Here is a 23,376-nt window from a genome sequence, read left to right on the forward strand (position 1 = left end):
AGTCCTCCTGATTTGCATTCCTAGTGGGCGAGAAGGGGCCTCCCATCTCACCCACGCCCTCCCTGCCTGGACGATGCCAGCCCCTCCGCTTATGCCCAGGGCAGCTGCCACCGCATTGCCAGGCGGCCCTGGTGCAACTGGGGAGCCGTTCAGCAGGTTTTTCCTCCCAACATGCTGTGGAGCACCGAGCTGTCCTCTCCCCACCTCACCTGAGCCCAGCCCTACTAGGCTCGCGGGCTGCTCTCTGCCAGACACAGCCAGCGGCCAGCAGGCGCTGTGTCACCATGCCCAGCATCTTTGCCTACCAGAGCTCAGAAGTGGACTGGTGCGAGAGCAACTTCCAGCATTCGGAGCTGGTGGCCGAGTTCTACAACACGGTGAGGGCCAGCGGGCGGGAGCATGGGGTGTGGAGGGTGGCAGAGTCTCACCAGACCTGGGTTCAAAGCCTGGCTCCTCCACGTCTCCCTGGGGAATCCTGTTTGAGCAGTTTGCCTCTCTGAGCCTCAGTTTGCTCATGTGTCAGGCAAGGAGCGCAGGCTTTCATTCATTAATTGTCTTTATTTGGCATCAGGCTCTGTGGTAGGCTTTGGAAAGGCAGCAGTGACCAGGAAAACAGTGACTCCAGGCATTCACAACCCAGGGTGATGGTACTGTAAGGAGGGGCACACAGGCAGCTTCTGGGGGCCCAGAGGTGGCCCCTAAAGCAAGCAGGGAGGGGCAGGTCAGGGAGGGCTTCCTGGAGGAGGTGACTACGACTGTTTTGTTCTCAGCTGTATCCCCGGCCCAGGGTGACCAACTCATCCCAGTTTGCTGGGGACTGTCCTGGTTTCAGCATTGTAAGTCCCATGTCCCAGGAGATCCCTCAGTTCTGGGCATACCAGGACAGTCAGTCATCCTACCCCCAACCCCACACTGGTAGGGCCCCAAAATCTTGGATGCCTGTATGACAATGGCATTTGACCAAAGCCTGAAAGATGACAACAGCTAAAGATACATGCGGCTATGCTATCCTTGTGTGGGGAGCTGGGGACCCCATGGTGAACAAGGCAGGGTGCTTGCCTTCCTAGAGCTCCCCGGATGGTGGGTAACGCAGGCTCTGTGTCCTTCACATAGTAGGTGATCACTAAATGGTGAGCAATGGCCTTTATTGAGTGCTACCTGTGTGCCAGGCTTTGTACTAAACATCTGACAGGACAAACCTCACTTAATCTTCACAATGACTTGGGAGTTCACCATATATCGTATACAGAGTTAATCCCATTTTCCAAGTGAGGAAACAGGCCTTGAGGGAGGTTGAGGATACAGTCTTACAGCATGGCTGGAACTTGGTGGGTCCAGGAGAGTGTGGGGCAGGTCGTGGAGGGGAGCTCAGTCCCAGGATGGCCAGGTGCCCTGACTGTTAGCTTTGATCTCATTGCTTCCCAGAGCTGGGAGACAGGAGTTTGATATTCAAGGGTCTTCTGGGTTCTTGCTCCTCCTGGCCAGAGACACTGACCCTTTCTGGTACTCAGTACCCTCACCTGAAAAACGGGAGGGGGCTGAACATGCTGAACCCTGCAGACTGAGAACAGGCTTTGGAGTTCTGGAATACTTCTCTCTGCATTCCCCGCAGTCCCTACGAACCAGAATGTTCTCTGTTCAGCCCATCCACAGAAGGCACCCAGAGAGGGCTGGTTCAGGTGTGGGCTGCATCCTGCTCTCCTCCATTCCATCCTCCTTCAGCCGGTTTCCAAATGCAGTACATTGAACAACTGCAGACACCCTCCAAGGCTGCAGGTCTCGATAACTTTCTGCTCATGACACATCCGAGGAGATTTCTACACCATTATCACTCAGTACCTGCATTTCCAGATACTTATGAAACAGAAACACATGTTCCACAAAGCAGGACTCACCTTTCCCTGGTGGGAACACACGTGGGTATTTTTACCTCTATTCTATCAAAAAGGCTCTGGCAAACACTTTAGGGTATGAGGAATTGGGTTATATTATAAAGAGTTTCCCCAAAACACTTCTGAGTATCTCAAATCCGTCACCATAGCTAATAAATCATATAGTTCAGGGGTTGACGAACTTCTGTTATAAAGGCCAGATTGTGGACATTTTTGGATTTTGGGGCCATACAATCTTTATAGAAATGATTCAACTTAGCCACTGTAGCTGGGAAGCAGCTATGGGCCAGAGGTCAACAAATGAGTGTGGCCATGTACCAATAGAAGTTCACGTGTGGACGCCGAAATGTGAATTTCATAAAACTTTCATGTGTTATGAGAAATTATTCTTCTTTTAATTTTTTATCCTCACCCGAGGACATTTTCCCATTTATCTTTAGACAGATTAGGAGGGAGGGAGGGAGGGAGGAAGGGAGGAAGGGAGGGAGGGAGAAGGAGAGAGAGAGAGAGAGAGAGACATCGATGCCAGAGAGACACATTGACTGGTTGCCTCCCACATGACCCCAACCAGGGCCGGGGACAAACCACAACCAAAGTACATGCCCTTGGCCAGAATCAAACCCATGTCTCATTGGTCCGCAGGCTGATGCTCTAACCGCTGAGCCAAACCAGCCAGGGCAATTTTTGACCTTTTAAAAATGTCAACATTAGTTTTAGTTCATCAACCACACAAAACAAGACAGTGGGCTGAGCTTGGCACAGGGGCTTTGGTTTGCCCACCTCTGATACAATTATGTATAAAAAAGAAAACACCCAGTCAAATAGAGAACAAGATCTTTTTCTTTTTGAGCCTCTCAAAAATGAGTTCATTTCATGGTGAATTTGGCACAGTCATATTTTACAGCTTCCTGTGGAAAACTGACAACCTATATTGAGACATGAATTTACAAATAAATTCCATCCCCTTGATGCCAGTGTTGTAACTCTAGGAGCTTTAACCAAAGAGATAGTCCCAATAGATGGTGAGATTTGTGTTCAAGTCTTCTCTGAGTCATCGTTAGGAAACACTGATACCTGAAGGATCTTTTGCTTTTTTGCTGCTCAGCTTGCAAGGAGTGCTGAGCCTGAGTGGGGAGAGAGCCCAGCCCCGCATGGTCAGAGTATGGAAGAAGGAAGCACTAGAGGACCCAGTCCAGGTGATGGGAGGCTTCAGAGAGGAGGGCACTTAAGAGTTGAGTTTTGGAAGATGAATATGAGCTCACCAAGTGGGGTGGAAGCCTAAAAAAAGAACAGAAGAGAGGAAAAGGATGGACAAATCCTAAAAGTAAAAGAGGGGCTGGTGCCTGGCTGGTGTGTGGCTCAGTGGACTGAGCATCACCCCATGGACTGAGAGGTCCCCATTCGATTCCTGGTCAGGGCACATGCCCGGGTTGCAGGCTCGATCCCCAGTAGTGGGGTGCAGGGGGCAGCCAATCGATGTTTCTCTTTCACATCGATGTTTCTATCTCTCTTCCTTTCTCTCTAAAAAATTAATGAAAACATATTTTAAACAAAGAAAAAAAGAGGGGCTGGCCAGTTTGGGAAAGGGAAAGTATGTTTCTGTGGCTAGAATTTGGGTCGAAATGAAGAGGAAGGTTTTGAATGCTGGTTAGGGTGTTTGAAATGTGTCTGTATTCAATGATGGACTCACTCACTCATTCAACAAAAATGCTGCAAACCAACCTGTGCTGGGTCCTCCTGGGGTCCCAGAGAGGCTCCGCATCCCAGGATGTGGAGGGGGCTTCAGAGTTAGGAATGAGTCCCCCAGCCCCATGGTTAGTTTGTGTCAAAGTGAGAATCAGGAGCCAGAATTGGGGTGGTGGGGAGCCATGGGGATGGGGTATGAGGCCTCCACTTGCTCAATGGGAGGGAACGTCAGTACTTAAAGAGTGAGTAAATGCCCTCCAAGGCATACAAAGCAAAGGGAACAGCATCTGCAAAGGTCCTGAGGTGAGGGAGAATAGCAAGTGCCTTGAGTCAGAGCCTGGGCTGCCTGTGGGGAAGGGACCAAGGGTGAGAGAAGGGCTGGGGAGGTTACCAGGGCCCAATCAGGAAAGCCTGGCAGAAGAATGTGTTCTGTTGTGAGGGCACTGGCGAGCCATGGGTGGCTTTTGGGGCACGGGAGTGTCAACGATGTGGAGCAGCAGGGGCGCCTGGTTGACTTCACAGACAGCCAGGAGAGTCAAGAAAGTATATCTGATAGAAACGGAGGTCAGGGGTGTGGGAGGGGCTGGATCAGGTGGGGCAGGGGGAGAAGTCAAGGTGTAGGCCTCTCCAGTTTGCACTTGCTTGCTTTGGCTTGGTGGTCTCCAGATGTGGCCTCCTTCTGGGCTGCTGACATCTTAGGAGAGTTTCAAATGATGTGGGAAGAAGTTTCAAGACCACCCCCTACCCCATACCCCGCACCCCGGCTCCCAGAGGCAGCTGTGCTGCTGAATTTTTCCCCGGGATCCTGACAAAGCTTCTGAAGCTCCAAATCTCTTCCTCTCCAGAAAGCTCCCTCTCAGACGCTTGGATGTAGGCCATCATGGCATGTGAGGGAACCGCATAGGCAAAGGCAGTGAGGTGGGCGTGAGTGGGAGTGAGTGGGGGGTGGGTATTGATGAAAGGGGAATCAGAGGAAAGGGGGTTTAGGGGGTGTAGGCTGCAGTGACTGCACCTCCAACAGCCTTCCCACGTCCTCTTCCATTGGAGCCTCCCTGCGGCTGGCCTCTGCCGTGTGCTGTTTCCAGTCCCTGTCCTCCCCAAATGCTATGTGACTCAGACAGGAGACCTGCCCTCTCTCTGAGCCCCTGGCAGTGACCAGCAGGTCCCATGAGCTCTAAACCACACCTTCCTTCTCTGCCTTTTTCCTCATCAACATTCATAGCAAGTGCAATTAATTTCGGGCACCTCTGGTAGGCCAGGCCCTGCTGAAAACCAAGAGGGCATGGTCCCTGCCCTCAGGGAGGAGGGACGCCATTAACTGAATAATTACACACACGAAACTGGTAATCATTCTCACGACACATCCAGGGCCCAGACTTGATGGGTCCCTCTGGACCTCTTTTCTCCTTCAGAAAAATGGGCATTTGGGTTTTTTTGTTGTTGCTGTTAATCCTCACCCAAGAGTATTTTTCCCATTGATTTTTAGGGAGAGTGAAAGGGAGGGAGGGAGAGAGAGAGAAACCTCAATGTGAGACACATCAATTGTCTGCTTCCTGGGGCTGGGGATCAAACCTGCAACCCAGGTATGTACCCTTGACCAGGAATCGAACCTGAGACCCTTCAGTCCACAGGCTGACACTCTAACCAGTGAGCCCAATCGACCAAGGCTAACTTGTACATTTTAAAAGAGTAAATTTGATAGTATGTGAATTATAGCTCAATTTAAAAACAGAGATATTAAAAAACCTCTCATCTTCGGCACATCCTAATCATTAAATAAATCAAAGCTATTATTATTTCAAGTAAACAGCACAGAGATGCAAAGTGTTGTATTAATTATACTTGACTTTATTTCTTTTTAACTTTCACCTGAGAATATGTTTTTATTGCTATTTTTTAAAATACATTTTTGTTGAGTTTTAGAGAGAGCGGAAGAGAGAGAGAGAGGAACATTAATGTGAAAGAGAAACAACAATCAGTTGCTTCCTGTGCGTACTTTGACTGGGAATTGAACCCAAAATCTTTTTTGGTGTATGGGACAATGTTCCAACCAACTGAGCCACTCAGCCAGTGCTGTTGTTTATTAATTTTATTTAATCCTCATAATAATTCTATGCAGTAGGTACTCTTATTTTCCCATTTTGCAGATGAGTAAATAAAGGCTCAGAGAGGTTATGTTTCCTTCCCAGGGTTGCATAGCATGTAACTGCCAGTGCAAGGAAGTTGCAAATACTGGAAGTTCCAGCATGAAACCCAGGCCACCTGGTCCCAGAGTCTCTCAACTACAGGGCTGTGTGACCACTCAGTTACTGAGTCATTAACATTGTACTGTCTGCATCTGAATTAATGCAAGTAAGTCCCGTGCAGGGAGGGACTGTGGCTGTGCTCTTGCTCCAGCCCCAGCCAGCACCAACATTTGTGTGCACCCATTAAATGGATGCACATGGGGGTCCTGGACAGGTGATCGTGCCAGGTCGGAGGAGCAGTTTGAGCTTTGGCAGTGGGGAGAACAAGCAAGGCAGTCTTGGCCATGTTCATTGATATGTTGATTTAACAAACTTTTCTTCTTTCTTTTTTTTTTAATCCTCACCTGAGGACATTTTTCCATTTTTTGTTCAGGTAGAGTCGGGGGGAGAGAGAGGAACAGAGAGAGAGAGAGAGAGAAACATCGATGTGAAAGGGACACATCGAGTGGCTGCCACCCGCACAACCGACCAGGGCCGGGGACAAACTGCAACCGAGGTACATGCCCTTAGCGGGAACCGAACCCGGGTCTCTCAGGACCGCAGGCCGACGCTCTAACCGCTGAGCCAAACCGGCCAGGGCTAACAAACTTTTCTTGAGTGCCTATTGGGTGCCCAGCATGATAGGTGTTGGGGACACAGCTGGGGATAAAACAGGTGTTTCACAGTCCTCATGGAAGTCAAGTCCAGTGGGGAGGGCACAGACAGTAAAGGTGGCAAGAATGAATCAGTGGCATCCTCCAGAGAAACAGTGAATCTGCAGAGAAGCTGTCAGTGGGGATGGACAGGTGGGGTGGTTGTGGGGGCTGCGGGTTCAGGATAGTTGGGTAAATGAGAAAGGGGATCCCTTCTACCTTTTCAAGGTTGAGGCTGGGAGTCAATTCAGGTCAATTTCTCCCTCCCTCCTTCTCTTCCTCCCCTTCCTTTCTCCCTCCCTTATTCTCCCACTTCTTTCTTCCCCTCTTCTTCCTTCTCTCCTTCCTCCCTCCCTTGATCTCTCCTTTCCTTCTTCCAGCCCTAAGGTATCCAGCCACTTTTATTTACCAGGTGCCCTGCTGGGGACTGGGAAATAAAAAAAGGCAAACGTGCTAGAATAACAGCAATTGTACACAGCCGCACAGTGCCTGTGCCAGGCACATGCATGCATTATGCATGTGTGTCTTGGCATGTGTTATTATCTACAAAAATTTACTGAGCACCTACTGTGTGCCAGGTGCTATTCTAGAAACCGGGGTGGGGGGGTTGGCAGCAGTGAACAAAACAGCCAAATTCCCAGCCCATGGCACTTGGTTTTTGTTCTGTTTTTTAACTTTATTCTTGATGTCCTTACATGTAAAATATTTTTTTTATTTAATTAATTAATTTTTGTTACAGATGTTTCTTCCCCACCCCTCCCCCACCCTCCCTGCCCTGTCCCCAGTTTTGTTGTCCATGTCCATTGTTCATGCATACATGCATATAAGTTCTGTAGTGTATCTCCCCCCCCCCCACCCTCCCTTCTGGAGATTGTCAGTCTGTACCCCACTTCCACGTCTCTGGGACTACCCCGTTCCTCAGACTGTTATGTTTATTATATTCCACAAATAAGTGAGATCATGTGATATTTGTCTCTCTCTGCTTGACTTGTTTCGCTTAGAATAATACTCTCCAGGTCCCTCCATGTCATCTCAAAGGATAAGAGATCTTTCTTTCTTACAGCTGCATAGTACTCCATTGTGTATATGTACCACAGCTTTTTTATCCATTTGTCTACTAATGGACATTTGGGCTGTTTCCAGATCTTAGCTATTTTTAATCCTCAACGTGGCCCTCAGAAGTAGAGGAGGAAATTGGGGCACAGAATGTCCTCCAAACCCTGACTGGATACATATTGTGAAGGCAGGGACTTTGTTTTCAGGCATTGCTAAGGTCCTTGAGCACACAGTAGGTTCTGAAAGAATGGTTGTTGAGCAAATGAATGAATGAGAAGGCACCTGCTGGGGCTGAGACCCAGGGAGTCCTGTTTAGGTGTATCCAGAGCTGAGGACCTGCATGGCTCTAGACATGATACCGGATGATGCCTCTCCTGACTTGCCAAGTCTGGGTGGGGCCAGCAGTTGGGAAACATGGGGGCCCAGCCCTGGAGGGCAGGGAGGAGACCCTGGTATCTTCTTCGATACTATCAGAGATTCCGGAGCCAGTTGTCGCTTATTAGTCATAGGCTCCACCTGGTGCTCTGCCCTCATTCTGAACACTGGGGCATCATTTAAAACTCCTATCTCAGTTTTGCTTGCCTCTGAGCTTGGAGCAGCTACACCATGAATAGACCTGTTTTGATCTCCCTCAACAGCAGCAGCAGCAGCCTTTGATATTTATTAAAGTAGGCAAGCCTCTCTTCATCATTGCTCCCTGTCTCGTCTTCCCATCTTCCAAGGCAGGGGAAAAATCAAGTTTCAGAGTCTTCCAGAGCTGTGCAACCTTAGAGAAGTCATTGGAATTCAATTTTCTCATGCCAAACAAGAACTACGCTGGACTGTGGGGTGTGTGCAAGGATTCAAAACAATCTCTGCAAAGGTGTGAGGTCAAAAGATGAGAAAGTAACAGCCATAGGGCCTTCTAGATGCTTTCAGAACTTTCTAGGGCCTTCTAGATGCTTCCAGAACTTTCTAGATGCAAGACCCTCTGTTAAGTGTTTTCACACAGGTGATGGGTAATCCACCTGGATCTGTTTTAAGATTTGATCAACAAGAAAGATTGATTGAGTACCTACTGTATTCTGGTTCCTGAGGTTACAGTGGGGAATGGAGAAGACACAGCCCATGTACTGAGCCAGGTTTAACAGGAAAGCCAGACGGTTCCAGAGCAGCTGGACAAGCACTAGGAAGTAGGACAGCAATGGGCACAAAGAAAGGCCACCAAACCCTGCCTTGTGGAATTGGGAAGTCTTTACAAGAAAGTGATAACCACATGACAGATGACACAGTAGTTGGTCTGGCAAGGAGGGGTGAGTGGAGAGCAAAGTTCCAGGCAGTGGGAACTGCACATGCAAACTCCTGGAGGTAAGAGGTAAGAGTAAGTATGGCTCATTCAAAGGAATTAAGTTATTCCTTCCATCAGGATTATAAAGTTGAAGGTGGAGCAAATAAATGAGTAATAGAGGGAGTTTATAAGCCAAGTTTAAGAGCTTGGATTTGAATTATGGGAGTCACAGATTTAGAATTTAAAGTGACAGATGTATTTTAAATTGAGGCTTTAAAGTTTGAGAGACCGGTTGGCTCCGCATCTTCCAGTCTGTATTGATATGCTCAAGGACTGGTATTTGGTTGAAGTAAGACGGGAGAGCAGATTTGTTTGGGATCTTTCCCATTTGGTGTCCATGGCTCCATTTCCCCTTAGACAACCAACTGCTCCTCCCTACTGGTTGTGGTCTCGGTGGGTGGTCAGTCAAGGTGCTCTCCCTCCTCTGGCCAATGGTGGGATGTGGCTCAGGCTATACTCTCCAGAATTTGAATCTTGGGCTTGGACATAGGACTGAACACAGTTGTTTTCATTCATGCCCAAAGTTGCCCTCTGAAGAGCTGTCCCTTCGGGCAGAACTGTTCTGGTTTCTATTTTTTCTTGTTTCTACAATTCCTTTGATTAATGAACGCCACATAATAAATGAATGAATGAATCAATTAAGTAACTACACACACACACACACACACACACACACACTATTTACAGTGTAAGTTTACCAGAATAATTTTCTGTTGTTTGCTACCAAAGAAACCTAGCTAATATACTAATGGTGATGGTTTTGTAGGATTCAAGCAATAGAAAGCTAGCTTAAGTGAAAATAAAACCAAAGAAACAACTCCCGCCGCCCTCCCCCAAAATGAAAAAGAGAATGCACTATAAAAACACTGAATTATTTTAGAAAATGGTAAGACGGGTTGCTTGGGAGGGCTGGGGCCTAGTGTAGGACTGGAGGATTCACCTGAAGTGGAAATACTGCCCTTGACTGTTTTTATTCTCAGCCTCATCTCCTTGTGGTAGCAAGAGGGCTTCCATATCTTAAACATCATGACAATATCCCAAGGCCTCATTAGAGAGTTGTGAACTGTGCAACTCAGTTTTGGTACCTCCCAGGCTCTGTATCTGCTTCAAGTTTTAAATTCCCAAAAGAGAAAATCTGATTGGCCAGGTTTGGAATAAGTATCTACTCCAGTGGGGTGGGGTCTCATGAAACAGACAGAGCAAGCATGTGGGGGTACTGCTCTGTTCTAGGGCAGCCCTCCTTTGCCTCCCCTGTCTGACACCCGCTCCGTCCCCATGTCCTCCTCTTCTCCAGTTCAGCAATGTCACCTTCTTCATCTTTGGGCCTCTCATGATGTTCCTGATGCATCCCTATGCCCAGAAGCGTTCCTGCTCCATCTATGGCCTGTGTGTGCTCTTCATGATCATAGGTAGGTGGGGGTCTGTGACAATGGGGCAATGGGAGTGGGAAGAAACACCTCCTGACCACCTGCCTTTATCTCTTGCTCCAGGTTTGTTCTCCATGTACTTCCACATGACGCTCAGCTTCCTGGGCCAACTGCTGGACGAGATCTCTATTCTGTGGCTGCTGGCTGGTGGCTACAGCATTTGGATGCCCCGCTGCTATTTTCCCGCCTTCCTTGGGGAAAACAGGTGGATGAGGGCTGGCCCTCTGTTGATCCTGTCAGAGCCCACCTGGGTTCTTGCGTTCCCTCCCTGAGCCCTCTTCTGGTCCTTGAAATCCCTCCCCTGACTGCACCAGGACTTTCTCCTGACCCTGCCTGACTTAACTGGGCTCCCAGGGCCCTCTCCTTTAAATGTACTTGGAACTCCTAGAATTTCTCCCCAGATAGCCTGGAACTTTCTCTAGACCCTGTCTGAACTTACCTGGGGGTCCTAGGACCCCATGCTTAAGCTTACCTTGGCCCCAGGGACCTATCCCCTGAACCTATCAACTGGGATCCCTGGAATCTTTTATGTGATTTCCCTAGGCCCCCCTCTTGACCTGAGACCCCTCTGAAATTCTCTCTTGACCATACTTGACTCTCCTGAGCTTTCCAAGACCCCTCAAATGGTAGCTTCTGGGACCCCTGCATTTCCTTCTTTGATCCCACCTGGGCCCTTCCTGACGTTCTTGCCTGACTTCACCTGGGCCCTGGCACCCTTCACTGACACCTGGTCCTGAGATCCTCTGCTGAGCCCACCTGTGTTCCTTGGAACCCCTTCCCTTTTCTCGTCCACCTCTGCCACATGATCATCATGTGATCTGCCTAACCCCCTCTCAAGGATGCTCCCCAATCATCCCTAAAGCTGAGCCCTTCTCCCTCTAGGCCCCAGTTTATCTGCCTGGTCATCATCGCCACCATGGTCAGCACCTTCCTGTCCTTCCTGAGGCCCACGGTCAACGCATATGCCCTCAACAGCATCGCCGTGCACATCCTCTACATCGTGTTCCAGGAGTACAAGAAGTGGGTGGTGCGGCTGGCGCCTAGAGGGTGGCTCCTAACCCCCCTCCAAGACCGTCCTCTCCACCCTCTCTCACCCCTCAACACCTACCCCGCCCCGCCCATACTCACCAGGCATGGAGTTCTTGTTGATTCCATGCTTAAGACCATCCACAAACTAGGGGCAGGGCCAGGATTTGAACCTAAGGCTGTCTGACTGCAGAGCTTGTTGTTTTTTTTACTATGAACCTCCCAACATATATACAAATAGACAGTATTGAACCATAGACCTCCATGTGTCCACTAACCAGCCCCAGGCAACCTCCAATATTTTGCCAGCCTGCATTATATATTACCCCTCAGATTTCATATCATGGCACTCATTAATTTTTCAGGATTTCACTCCCCCAATAAAGAATTATTATTTTTTAACCCATACTAGGACTTAGCAGGATAGAGAGGGAACTTTCAAATGGGGCCATTTGAGGAAAGTTGAATAAGGGTTATTTACAAAGGAGAGGGCAGGGTGTAGGAAAATCACTAATAGTCATTTAAAACCCATGTGCTAATAAGAGTGAGATTCTATGACCATCAGGAGACCTAGGGCGAGGGGTCATGGGAGGGAGTAATTGCAAGAATCTGGAAGAAGAGAGCCCACAAGGTCTCCTTGGCAAGATCTGTGGCCTCCATTTGCTGGCTGCAGCCAGCCTGAGCCAACCCCACAGAGAGGGAGCTCTGAAAATAAATCTAACAGTTCCCTCCCTCCCTCTTTGATTTCCTGCTGGGGCTCCCTACGGGCCAACCCAACTTGAAACCAATGGCCAAAGCAACTGGCTGCTCAAGGACAAGGGAGGCCTCGATTTGGCCCACACAGCCCAGGACTGCCCCCCCCTACTCCCCCAGGTCATAGGGCAGAGTGAAGAAGGGTAGGGACAAATCTAGAGGGACAAATGGAAGACAAATGGAAGATATGGCACGCACACTTCCAGCAAAGTTAGGGATACTTCCTTAAAGTAGTATCTAATATCCAGTTCTTATCAACATTGGCTGAGTTTCTCCAAGATGCCTTCTTACACCTGGACTTGTTTAAATCAGGATCCAAACCAGTCTCTTGAGTCTTTATTTCACATCAGTCCCTCCCTCTCCCTTTTCTCATGTCTGTTGATAACACACACTCCATCATTTGTCCTGTAGAATATCCCACATTCTGGATTTGACTGACTGCTTCCTATGGCATCTTTCTTTCTTTTCTTTTCTTTTCTTTTCTTTCTTTTTGTTAGTTCTAATTGAGGATATTTTTCCATTGATCTTAGATAGAGTGGAAGGGAAGGAGGGAGGACGGGAGGGGGGGAGAGAGAGAGAGAGAGAGAGAGAGAGAGAGAGAGAGAGAGAGAGAGAGAGAGATATCAGTTGGCTGTCTCCCACATGACCCTGACTGGAACTAGGGATCGAACCTGCACCCTAGGTATGTGCCCTTGACTGGGAATCAAATCCATGACCCTTCGATCTGTGGACTGATGCTCTCAGAGCCCTATGGCATCTTTTATTTTTATCCTCAGGTGAGGATTTTTTTTTCAATCCTCACCCGAGGACTTTTTTTTTTGCATTTATCTTCAGATAGAGAGGGAGGGGGAGAGAGGGGATGAGAGAGAGAGAAACATCGATGTGTGAAAGACACATCGACTGGTTGCCACCCACACAACCCCAACCGGGGCCAGGACAAGCTGCAACCGAGGTACGTGCCCTTAGTGGGAACCCAGGACTCCCTGGTCTGCGGGCCGACGCTCTAACTGCTGAGCCAAACTGGCCAGGGCCCTACGGCATCTTTCAATGTGTTTCCTTATTTTTTGTATTTCTTGCAAATTAATGGTTAGATCTAGATTTAGGTTTAAAATTTTATTTATTGATTTTAGGGAGAGAGAAAGAGAAAGATCGATTTGTTGTTCCACTTATTTATTCATTCATTGGTTGCTTCTTGTATACACCCTGACCAGGGATAGAACCTGCAACCTTGGCTACCAGGTTGATGCTCTAACTAACTGCGTTACTGGGCCAGGGTTCAGGTTCAAACTTTATAGGCTGGGACATTTCATATGCGGTGCTGGGTGCTTCTTGTTCCATCCATTAGGACTGCAGAATGAGTGGTCATCCCACATTTAATGCTGTTAAGTTCGATCAGGAGATGGCACCTGTACCTTTCTTGGAAAGTTTTCCACTGATCTGTCACCTAATGATTTCAGCAGCCACTGATGCCCCTGCCTCCATCCATGATATCATTAGAGAGTGCAGAAGGGTGATTTGCAGATTCTATTATTCCCTCTGCATTGATTAGCTGGAGTTCTTCCATCTAAACCTTTCACTCATCAGCCTTGAAATGGAACTGGAACAGGAGAGACAGGAGAGGCCACTGGTTCTCCTCCATCCATCAGATTTGGTGCCTTGGCTCTCTCTCCCATAGGGACCAAGGAAGTCAGTTTTGTTTCGAAGTATTGTTATGAAGTCAAGGGTGTTTCCATTTCTGAAGTGTTTTAACCCATTTGGGTCACTGTGCTGCATTTTTTACTTTTTATTTTGAAATAATTACAGACTCATAGTGAGTTTCAAAGACAGCAGAGTCCTGTGTACCCTTCCTCCAGCCCCTCCCCCCACCACTGGCAGCATCTTATGTGACCATAGTACAACCTCAAAAGGAGGAAATTGACAATGGGACAGTACTGTTAACGAGACCACAGAGTTTATTCAGATTTCACCAATTTTTTTTCTATTGTTCAAATGGTCTCATTTTAGGTCAACAGGCTGGGATTGTGCTTTTAACCATAAAGAAGTTTCTGCCTTATTAATCCCAATATGTTCTTTCCTAAAGGACACTGGGTTAGTTAGCTCTGCCATCAGGGAAACAGATTCTGTTCCTGAGTTATCCCAAGACATGGCCGTCAGAGAATCACCCTCCCACACACAGACACACATTCTCATAACCACATAGACAAGAATTTTCAAGCGCTGATTCACAGATGCACACACGCCCATACACCCCCGCACACAAACACAGAAGGGCTTGTTGGTTAAAAGTTCTGTAATCTGACAACCCTGGTTCAAACCCCAGCTCGCCCCTTATTAGCTGTGTAACCTTGGGGTGGGGTTGGGGCATAACTTAATCTCATGGGTCTCGGTTTTCTCATCTACAAAATGGGAATATTAGCATTGTTGTGAGGACTGAGTTTCTATCCAAAGGACTTGTTGAACTGCACCTGGTATCCTGTAAGTGCTCTGCAAACGTTAGCCATAATCACAGATGAGGCCCCTCCCCCTGGTACCCTGGATCCTTCCCTTTTCCCAGCCTCACTGGTGAAGTAATTTCCCATCAGCCCCTGCAGGCTCCACTCTCTGAGTCAGGCTGTCATCTCCCTTCCACCTTCCCTAGGACCAGTAATAAGGAGCTTCGACATCTCATTGAGGTCTCCGTGGTTTTATGGGCTTTTGCATTGACCAGCTGGATCACTGACCGCTTCCTTTGCAGTTTGTGTCAGCAGATTAATTTCTCCTACCTGCACAGCATCTGGTAAGCACCTACACTGTGGTCTGGGGCCCCAGAACCAAAATAATCTCAGATACCAGAAATTGGAGCAGCAGCCTGGGGACACAGAGGGGAGGCACAGATACTGGGTCTTCTGTGTTTGGCGGGCAACTGTCTGCAATCAGGGGGTCAGTTCCAGAAGGTTCCTTTGGATGGTAAGGATCCATGAGAAGTAAGGACAGGACCCATGTGGGACTAGGGACATCCAGCTATCTGCAGAGGCATTTTGCACCCTAATTACCCTCTCCCTGAATCCCACAGGCATGTACTCATCAGCATCACCTTCCCTTATGGCATGGTCACCATGGCCTTGGTGGACGCCAGGTATGAGATGCCAAACCAAACACTCAAAGTCCGTTACTGGCCTCAAGACACTTGGCCCGTGGGGCTGCCCTATGTGGAAATCAGTGATAACCACAAGAACTGCTAAAGTCAGCCGGTTTCCTGACTCCTCAACTACCTGCCAACTCACCTGTGTCCTAAGGAGAGAGGCTCCATCAAGAGTCTGAGACAGTTCTTTCCTCCAGCTCCCTTTCCCCATCCTCCTTGTTCTGCACGGCCCCACACCAAGGCAGGGGATGGACTGACCTCAGGACTTCTCTGTGCAGCAGACCGATGACCCTACGGGGCTGCAGGACATTGCTCCCCTCCATGACCTGCCCTGTTCTCTTTCATTTCCTCCTTGTGTTCACTGCCTCCTTGTTGTCATACAACCTGGAGGGGCTGGACCACCACCGCTGTGATTATGTGGCATCTCCGGGGAATGGTCTCAGGTTGGGGTGTGGTCCATGTACCTTACTAATGGCAGTCTCTACTGGACTCTGTAGACCTGACTTTGGTCATGCACTGTTCTTAGGGGCCATCCCTGAGAATGGACATGTTTTCCTGTCCCTCATTCTCCCCTCGCTTATGCAGAGACCTTGCAGGCTCACATGCAGCCTTGAGCAGTCATCTCACTGGTTGACAGCAGAGTGACGTGGACACCTGGATGGACAATCGGGTGCTTTCAGGCCATGGGTGGGGAGCTGGGGTGGCCAGTACAGCCTCTCAAAGTGAAGGGAGAAGGGGATTATGTTTTTCATTATGGTTAAGAGCACAGGGCTTGGAGTTAGAAGACCTAAGTTTGATCCTGCTCCACCATTCCTAGTTGTATAATCTGGGGGAAGTGATTTTTCCTACCTCTGAAGCTTAAATACCTTGTCTGTAAAATGGAAACATTCCTTCTTCCATGGAATTTCTGTGTGGCTAAAACAAGATAATATATATAAAGTGCTTAGTGTGGAGTCTGACAAACATCTGTCCATCCACTCATCCTTCAGTTTATTCACCCATCCATCCATCCATCATCCACTGAATCATTCACTGATACATCCATTCATCCATCCCCTATCATCCTTCCATCCATCTATTTAACTGACTGTTATCTATCCCTCTCCTCCATTAACCCAGCCATTTATATTTAGCCAACCATTTTTATTCATTTATCCATCCAAATCATTCAATCATCCTTCCATCCATCCATTCATTCAATTATTTATCTATTATTCATCCACCCATATTTAGCCATCAATTTATTGATTTATATATCCATCCAGGTCATTCCATCATTCTTCCATTTATCAATCCAACCCATAGATTGATTCATTCATGCATGCACTTATCTCTTCAACAAATATAAATTGTCTACCATATGTCTTACACCAGCTCCTGTGGATACAAGACAAGAAAGACATAACAAAGTTCCTGCCCTAATGAGCAGACACAAGTTAGGTAAAATGACACACCAACAAGGCAGTTTCAGGCACTGATGGGCCTGCCTAAAAGATAGAGCATGGTGATATTCTAGAGAACCACGGGGTGGTGAAGCAGCCCTTTTAATGGAAAGTGAGTGGGGATTGCACTTTCCAGGTGAGACCTCAGTTATGAGAGGAAACCAACCATAGCAAGCTCTGGGAAAGACTATTCTGGGCAGGGGAAATGGCAGGTGTAAAACTCCTCGCAAGTGAATGCACTGAAAGAAAGCTGTTGCCAGGGCTTAGTAAACACAGGAGAGTTGAGTAAAAGATTCTTAACCTGGGGACCCTGGATGGGTTTTAGTACCCATGGATCATTTGATATCTGTGCAAAAGATGGATGTCAGGCATGTTATCTGGGTCCTAGGAGTGCTTCACTCCAAAAGGAGTAGAGGCAGGCCTGTCTGGCTCACTGGAGAGATTAGGACATTAAAGAGGCAGCACCACTCATATTTATTGAGTGACTACCATGTTCTCTATGCCCATGATACACATTAATGAACCGAATATGCCCTCCCCGCCACACACACACACACACACACACACACACATCCCTTCAGATAGAGAGGAATATTCTCATATTATAAGGTGGCTCAAAGAGGGCAAGCAACTTGATCAGGGCCACACCTCCTGATAGGATCCAGCAATTCCACTCCTAGGTATATACCCCAAAGAATTAAAAACAAGTATTCAGACAAATACTTGTACAGAAATGTTTATAGGTACACTATCGATAAGAGCCAAAGGGTAGAAAACAACATAAATGCCCAACAGTAAAAGAGTGGAGAAACCAAATGTGGTACATTGTACAGTGGAATGGTATTTTGCTATAAAAAGGAGTGGAGCATTGGACACACTACAACATGAATCAACCTTGAAAACGATGCTCAGTGAGAGAAGCCAGACACAAAAGGCCACCTATGGTATGATTCCCTTCATATGTCCAGAAATAGACAAATTTGTAGAGACAAAAAGCAGATTAGTGGTAGTTGGGCTGAGAGGAGGGAATGGGAATGACTGCTAAAAGGTACAGGATTTCCTTTTGTGGTGAAGAATGTTTTCTAACTAGATACAGGTGGAGGCTGCACAAGATTGTGAACATTCTAAATGCCACTGAGCTGTACAACTTTGATATGTTTAATGGTTAGTTTTATGTTATGTGATTTTTACCTCAATTAAGATTTAATAAAGCTCCCAGAGTCACTTTCTACTGGTCTTAGGTCATGCCCTTTACCTCTGGCCCCCAACTAATCCCAGTAGCCAAGAGGGATGCAGTCCTTTGATTGGCCAAACCTGGTCACATGCTTCCTTGTGGTGGAGGAGGGGAGTTGAGGGATGTGGTGAGGAGGTAAAAGCTTCATTTTTACTTTAGGTCTGAGAGGGGTTAGTGGGGGCAATTGGGGATTGAAGCCCTCCCTCAAGCCTGTGCCCTGTCATGAGCTGGCATTCTCTTGGAAGAACAGCAATTAAAAATTCACATAGCCTGCCCTGGCCGGTTTGGCTCAGCGGTTAGAGCGTCGGCCTGCGGTCCGGAGAGACCCAGGTTCGGTTCCCGCTAAGGGCACGTACTTCGGTTGCAGTTTGTCCCCGGCCCTGGTTGGTCGTGTGGGTGGCAGCCACTCGATGTGTCCCTTCACGTCGATGTTTCTCTCTCTCTCTCTCCCTTCCTCTCTCTCCCTCCCACTCTATCTGTACAAAAAATGAAAAAATATCCTCGGGTGAGGATAAAAAAAAAAAAAGAGTTTCGGCCCGCGGACTGGAGAGTCCCAGGTTCAGTTCCCACTGGAGGTGCATACTCGGTTGCAGTTTGTCCCCACCCCAGTTGGGGTCATGTGGGTGGCAGCCACTCGATGTGTCTCTCTCACATTGATGTTTCTCTCTCTCACTTCCTCCTTCTCTCCCTCCCACTCTATCTGAAGATAAATGCAAAAAAAAAAAAACCCAAAAAACAAAAAAATCCTCTGGTGAGGATTTAAAAAAGCATAATATGCCCTGGCTGGTTTGGTTCAGCGGTTAGAGCGTCGGCCTGCGGTCCTGAGAGACCCGGGTTCGGTTTCCGCTGGGGGCGCATACCTTGGTTGCAGTTGTGTGGGTGGCAGCCGCTCGATGTGTTCCTTTCACATTGATGTTTCTCTCTCTCTCTCTGTTCCTCTCTCTCCCTCCCACTCTACCTGAACAAAAAATGGAAAAATGTCCTCGGGTGAGGATAAAGAGAAAAAAAAAAAGCATAATGTAAAGGTGCCTTAAAGGCTCATACTGGTCTTGGAAGAAATCTCCAGATCAGGAACTGTTGCCAGGAAAAGGGGGGAATGATACTAAGAGAGAGAAAAATTGCAGTGTTTGGTGTACTACCCTTTTCTGGGGAAATATCTTGTTGCATATAGTTTGGGTTGGCTCCAAAACCATTCATGGCTCCCTATGGCCTATGGTATAAGGGCCTCAGTGTGACAAAGTGCTCTGAGTTGAAGTTAATCTGGGGTTGGTCTCCAACTGGCCACTGGGCTCTACTCCAGCTTGGTCATATTCAACATTGCCATGAGTGGCTGTGTGTACATTTGTGATTGGCAAGAATCTGAGAGGTACAGAGAACATGCTAGAGGCTAGAAAGAGGACCCCTCCCCCAACACCCGCCCCCAAGGGAATAAATGCCAAGTCCCTCTGGGTGCTAATAAACCTGACCGCTAGAGGGCGATAGAGACCTAACGTAGTAGCAGTGTGCTTAAGGATAGGAAGCTACACTCCCTGCGTTCAAAATGTTTCTTTCTAGCTGTTGGACTTGGGTCCCTCATGTATCAATTTCTTTATCTGTAAAATTGAGATAACGTGTATCAATCATGCATTCTGCCATATGCTCGAATTACTATTTGCTTTATGTTTTTCTTTGCTTACACTGATGTAGATAGGAAATATTGTGTCACTTTAAGAAGTCATTTGTCACAATCAAAAATAACCATAAAACTAGATACAGTAACAACAAAAAAGTGTTATCAACTGCAGTTCAGTGATTTCTAACCCAGCTTGCACATTAGAATCCCCATTTGAACTTTATAAAAGGTGGCTCTTTGCAACAATTGTAGCTTAAAGGTTCTTCACTGCAAACTTCCTTAAGAGACAAATTGCCACACTCCTCATTTTTTTCTTTTATTTATTTAATTAGTTAGTTAAAAATATTTTGAGGATATTTTTTCCATTGATTTTCAGAGAGTGGAAGGGAGGAAGGAGGAGAGAGAGAGAGGGAGAGGGAGGGAGGGAGGGAGGGAGGGAGAGAGAGAGAGAGAGAGAGAGAGAGAGAGAGAGATCAATGTGAGAAAGGTACAACAAATTTGTTGTTTTCTGAACACACCCAAACTGGGGCTGGGGATCCAACCTGCAACACTGGGGGTGGAACGTGTAACCCAAGTACGTGCCCTTGACTGGGAATTGAATCTGCAATCCTTCAGTCCTTGGGTTGAGACTCTAACCACTGAGCAATACCAACCAGGGTTCATTTTTGTCTCCTTACTTGGGGCAGTGGTTTTGAAAGTTGAATAAGTCTCAGAATCATCTGCAGAACTTGTTAAACCAAACCTCTGGGTGTTGGAGCACAAGCAGTTTCTGATCCATAAATATAGGGAGACCAGAATCGGCATTCCTAACAAATTTCCCAGGTGATGGTGAGACTGCTGGTTCAAGGAATATATAGAAACCACTGATCTATTTACATTCAGTTATAGGATTTTAAACTATTAAAGTTGTATCGACACTAAACCAGCTGCTCTTTTCTCAGCATGCTTTCCATTCCACATCCCTCCACCACACCCTCAGCAGGTCCTGCCTTAGATTAATAAGTACAGTGTTATTATGATAGCAATCTGATCTTCAGAGTTTTTGTCTGGATTTACTGTCAATCCAAAGGTATTGATTTTCCAGTGCTATTCTTCAGTGCCAAGTACCAGCCACACCACCTAATGAATGTTGACTGACACTTAAGTAAGAAGTAGAGGGAAAAACCCCCACAAACAAAAACCGATTTTTAATTATAGGTAGGGATTTAAATAACTGCACAAGGGTCCCCAAATCACAGGCAGAAGTCCTAATTTCTGAGAGACAAGTGGCTTACAAGATCTTGAAAAAGATGGAGGACTGTGTTTATATCCTATCTAAATACAGTTCACAAGTCTCCCAGCCAGTGTGGCTCAGTGGTTGAGTGTCCACCGATGCACCATGAGGTCACCGGTTCGATTCCTGGTCAGGGCACATGCCCAGGTTGTGGGCCAAATCCCCAGTTAGGGGCATGCAGGAAGCAGGCAATCGATGTTCTCAGTAGCTGTGAAATTATAATAGGATCATGGGTAAATTCAAAATTGCTTATTGGAGGGCTTAGCATTCTAAATTTGGGGATAAAATAAGACCCTGTTGATCATTTTAATGCAGCACGATCTCAAATTTGCATAATCCAGTTAGCATCAACTAGCATTACACCGTACCATGTTTGTCCCCATTTACAGATGTGCAAACTGAGACCTACGGGTAGAAACCAGTTGACCAGGCTTGCCGCGGTGCACATCAAGTATAGGAAATTAATCTGCAGTTCCAAAGCTCATTCCACCTTATAGTAGCGGCACGCGACCAGGAAACAAAAGTGTCCCTGGGGCTCTCGATCCAGAGCTGGTACCCGACACCTCAGCTCCAGTCTAGGGAGGTTCTGGCCCCGAAGGCTGCAGGCACCAGGCAGTGCCCCCTGCGGCTACAGAGCGCAGGCGCCGTGCGCCCGCCCCGCCCCCGCCCCCTCCACGTGCAGCGCACACCTCGCGCTCCCTCCGTGGGGCTCGCCTCGAGCCTCCCTCCCTCCCTCCTCCCGCCCCTCCGGTCCGGATCTCCCATTGGCTAAGGACTTCGTTCCTCCGAGAGCCGCCCGGCCGGCCCGCGCCAGGCCGGAAGACCTGCCCCACGAGTTGCCTACTGTGCTGTTGATTGGTCCAGGTAGCTGTCAGTCGAGGCGGCTGGCCCGAGTCGGCGGCGGGGGCCCAGGGTCGGTACGCGACCCGGACTGGCGGTGGTTTCCGGTTCCGCGGGGCTGGCGGGCGGGCGGGCGGCCGGGAGCAGCGGCGGCGGCGCCTGACAGACAATGAGGGCGGCAGGGAGGCGCTGAGCGGCGGCAGCGGCGGCGGCGAGCGACGCGGGGCCCGGGGGCGGGGCTGGGCGGCAGCCATGGACAATCAGGTGAGGAGCGGCCGCGCCGCCCCAGCGCAGCCCGCGCCGTCCGCCCGGCCCCTTCCCTCCCTCCCTCCGCCCCGCCGCCCAGCCCTCCTGGGTCTCGGCCTCCCCGCCCCCGCTCGGCGCCCGCCCGCCCCGCTTTGTGCGCGCCCGCCGCTTCCCAAACCTTTATGTAGGGCACGGGCGCCCCTCCCCCACCCGCTCCCGGGCCTGGCTGGAGCGCCTGGGACCCTCCTGAGGACTCCGGGCGGGCCTAGCCCAGAGCTCCCCAGGGCGCCCCTTGTGACCCCAGTCCGGCCAAGAACCCTCTGGGACCCTCCCCTGGAACCTGGCCCAGCACAGAGCCCCCACAGGCGGCCTTTTGGATCTCAGTCCGACCCAGAGTCCTCTGGGACATCCCTTGGGACCCCAGCCCATCCTCCCCACAGGCGCCCCCGGGGACCCCTTAGATTCAGCGTATACCATCTTTCTCCTTTGGAACCAGCGCCGGTCTGTGTCTCCTTTCCTTTCTGGACCCTTGGCCCTGAGTCCCCAACCTCCTGCCTCTTCTCTCCCTTAAACCATGGCTAGGGTTTGAGCCCCACCCCCCAGAACCCCTGGGACCTTGGGTTGCAGCCCTCTCCTTCCTCGAACCCTAAGCCTTCTTTCCCCTCATCCTCTTCCAGGCCTGAGCCCTCTCTCCCCTCCGATCTTGACTCTGCCTCAGTCTGTTTCCCCTCAAATCCTGGCCAGGGCCTGGGTCTTCTCCCACAAGGACTCAGGTCTGTGTTGAGTGTTCCCCCACTTTGGACCTAGGGTTGCTTCCTCAGATTTCTTTGACTTTGCTGCCGCTGCCCTCTCAGGTTTCAGGCCCTGGTCACTCTCCCTGAGACCCCAGGGCCTTCCAGGAGCAGTTTCTGCTGACCTGAAGCCTCTACACCCTTCAGGCAGCAAAGGCCACACTCCCCTCAGCTGGGGCCCTCTTTGACCCTGGTTTACACTTCCCCACTTTCCTTCTCCCCCCATCCCGATTTCTCTCATCAGTATGGTTCCTCCAGCCTCAGTTGACCTCCCTTAACAGACCTGCAGTCTCCCCAGAACTCTAGTGCCTCTATCCTTACTTTCAGAGTCTTACACTTTATTCCACCATTCCCCCGCCTGATGCTGTCTGTGACTTTCAGCCTGTGTCCTCTCCTCTCTACTCACCTCATTTCCAGCTCCTTCCTCAGAATCTTAGAGCTTCCACCTAGGGCCTTGCTCCAAACCCTGGGTCGCTCTCTAACCTCTGTAAACTCTCCCCATGGCCTCTCTCCCTTCCTTCTGGAAACAGAGCCGGTCTTGTCAGTTCTGGTAAACCTGAGGCCTTTTTGGCCTCTGGTCCCCCCTTCACCAGCTCTATACTTCTTTTCAGTACCCAGTCCCCTTCCCTTCCTTAAGCCCAGGACAACTGTGGCCCCAGCATAGGATAATTTATTAATTTACTTCTTCATCCTCCTCTCCTGTCCCTGGCTTCCAGGGGCACCAGGCCAGGAAAAGCGGTGTGGGGGTGTGGGGGTGGCAACTGAAATCTCT

The 23,376-nt window shown here is 48.9% G+C and overlaps 2 protein-coding genes across 2 annotated transcripts in view; both read left to right on the forward strand.

The window, feature by feature from the left end:
• Positions 1-284: 284 nt before the first annotated feature.
• Positions 285-15,266, forward strand: ACER1 (alkaline ceramidase 1). Its single transcript, XM_036241872.1, has 6 exons — positions 285-377; positions 10,134-10,248; positions 10,330-10,471; positions 11,149-11,286; positions 14,684-14,821; positions 15,098-15,266. Exons 1-6 carry the CDS (start codon positions 285-287, stop codon positions 15,264-15,266), a joined length of 795 nt encoding a protein of 264 aa, XP_036097765.1.
• Positions 15,267-21,653: 6,387 nt separating this feature from the next.
• MLLT1 (MLLT1 super elongation complex subunit) overlaps positions 21,654-23,376 on the forward strand; it is an 82,654-nt gene continuing 80,931 nt past the window's right edge. Inside the window, exon 1 of the mRNA XM_036241020.1 lies at positions 21,654-21,831. Coding sequence (XP_036096913.1) covers positions 21,820-21,831 — 12 coding nt within the window. The 5' untranslated portion in view covers positions 21,654-21,819. The remainder of the gene's footprint in view (positions 21,832-23,376) is intronic.

This window comes from Molossus molossus, unplaced genomic scaffold, assembly GCF_014108415.1.
Source record: "Molossus molossus isolate mMolMol1 unplaced genomic scaffold, mMolMol1.p scaffold_m16_p_4, whole genome shotgun sequence".
Classification (NCBI taxonomy): domain Eukaryota; kingdom Metazoa; phylum Chordata; class Mammalia; order Chiroptera; family Molossidae; genus Molossus; species Molossus molossus.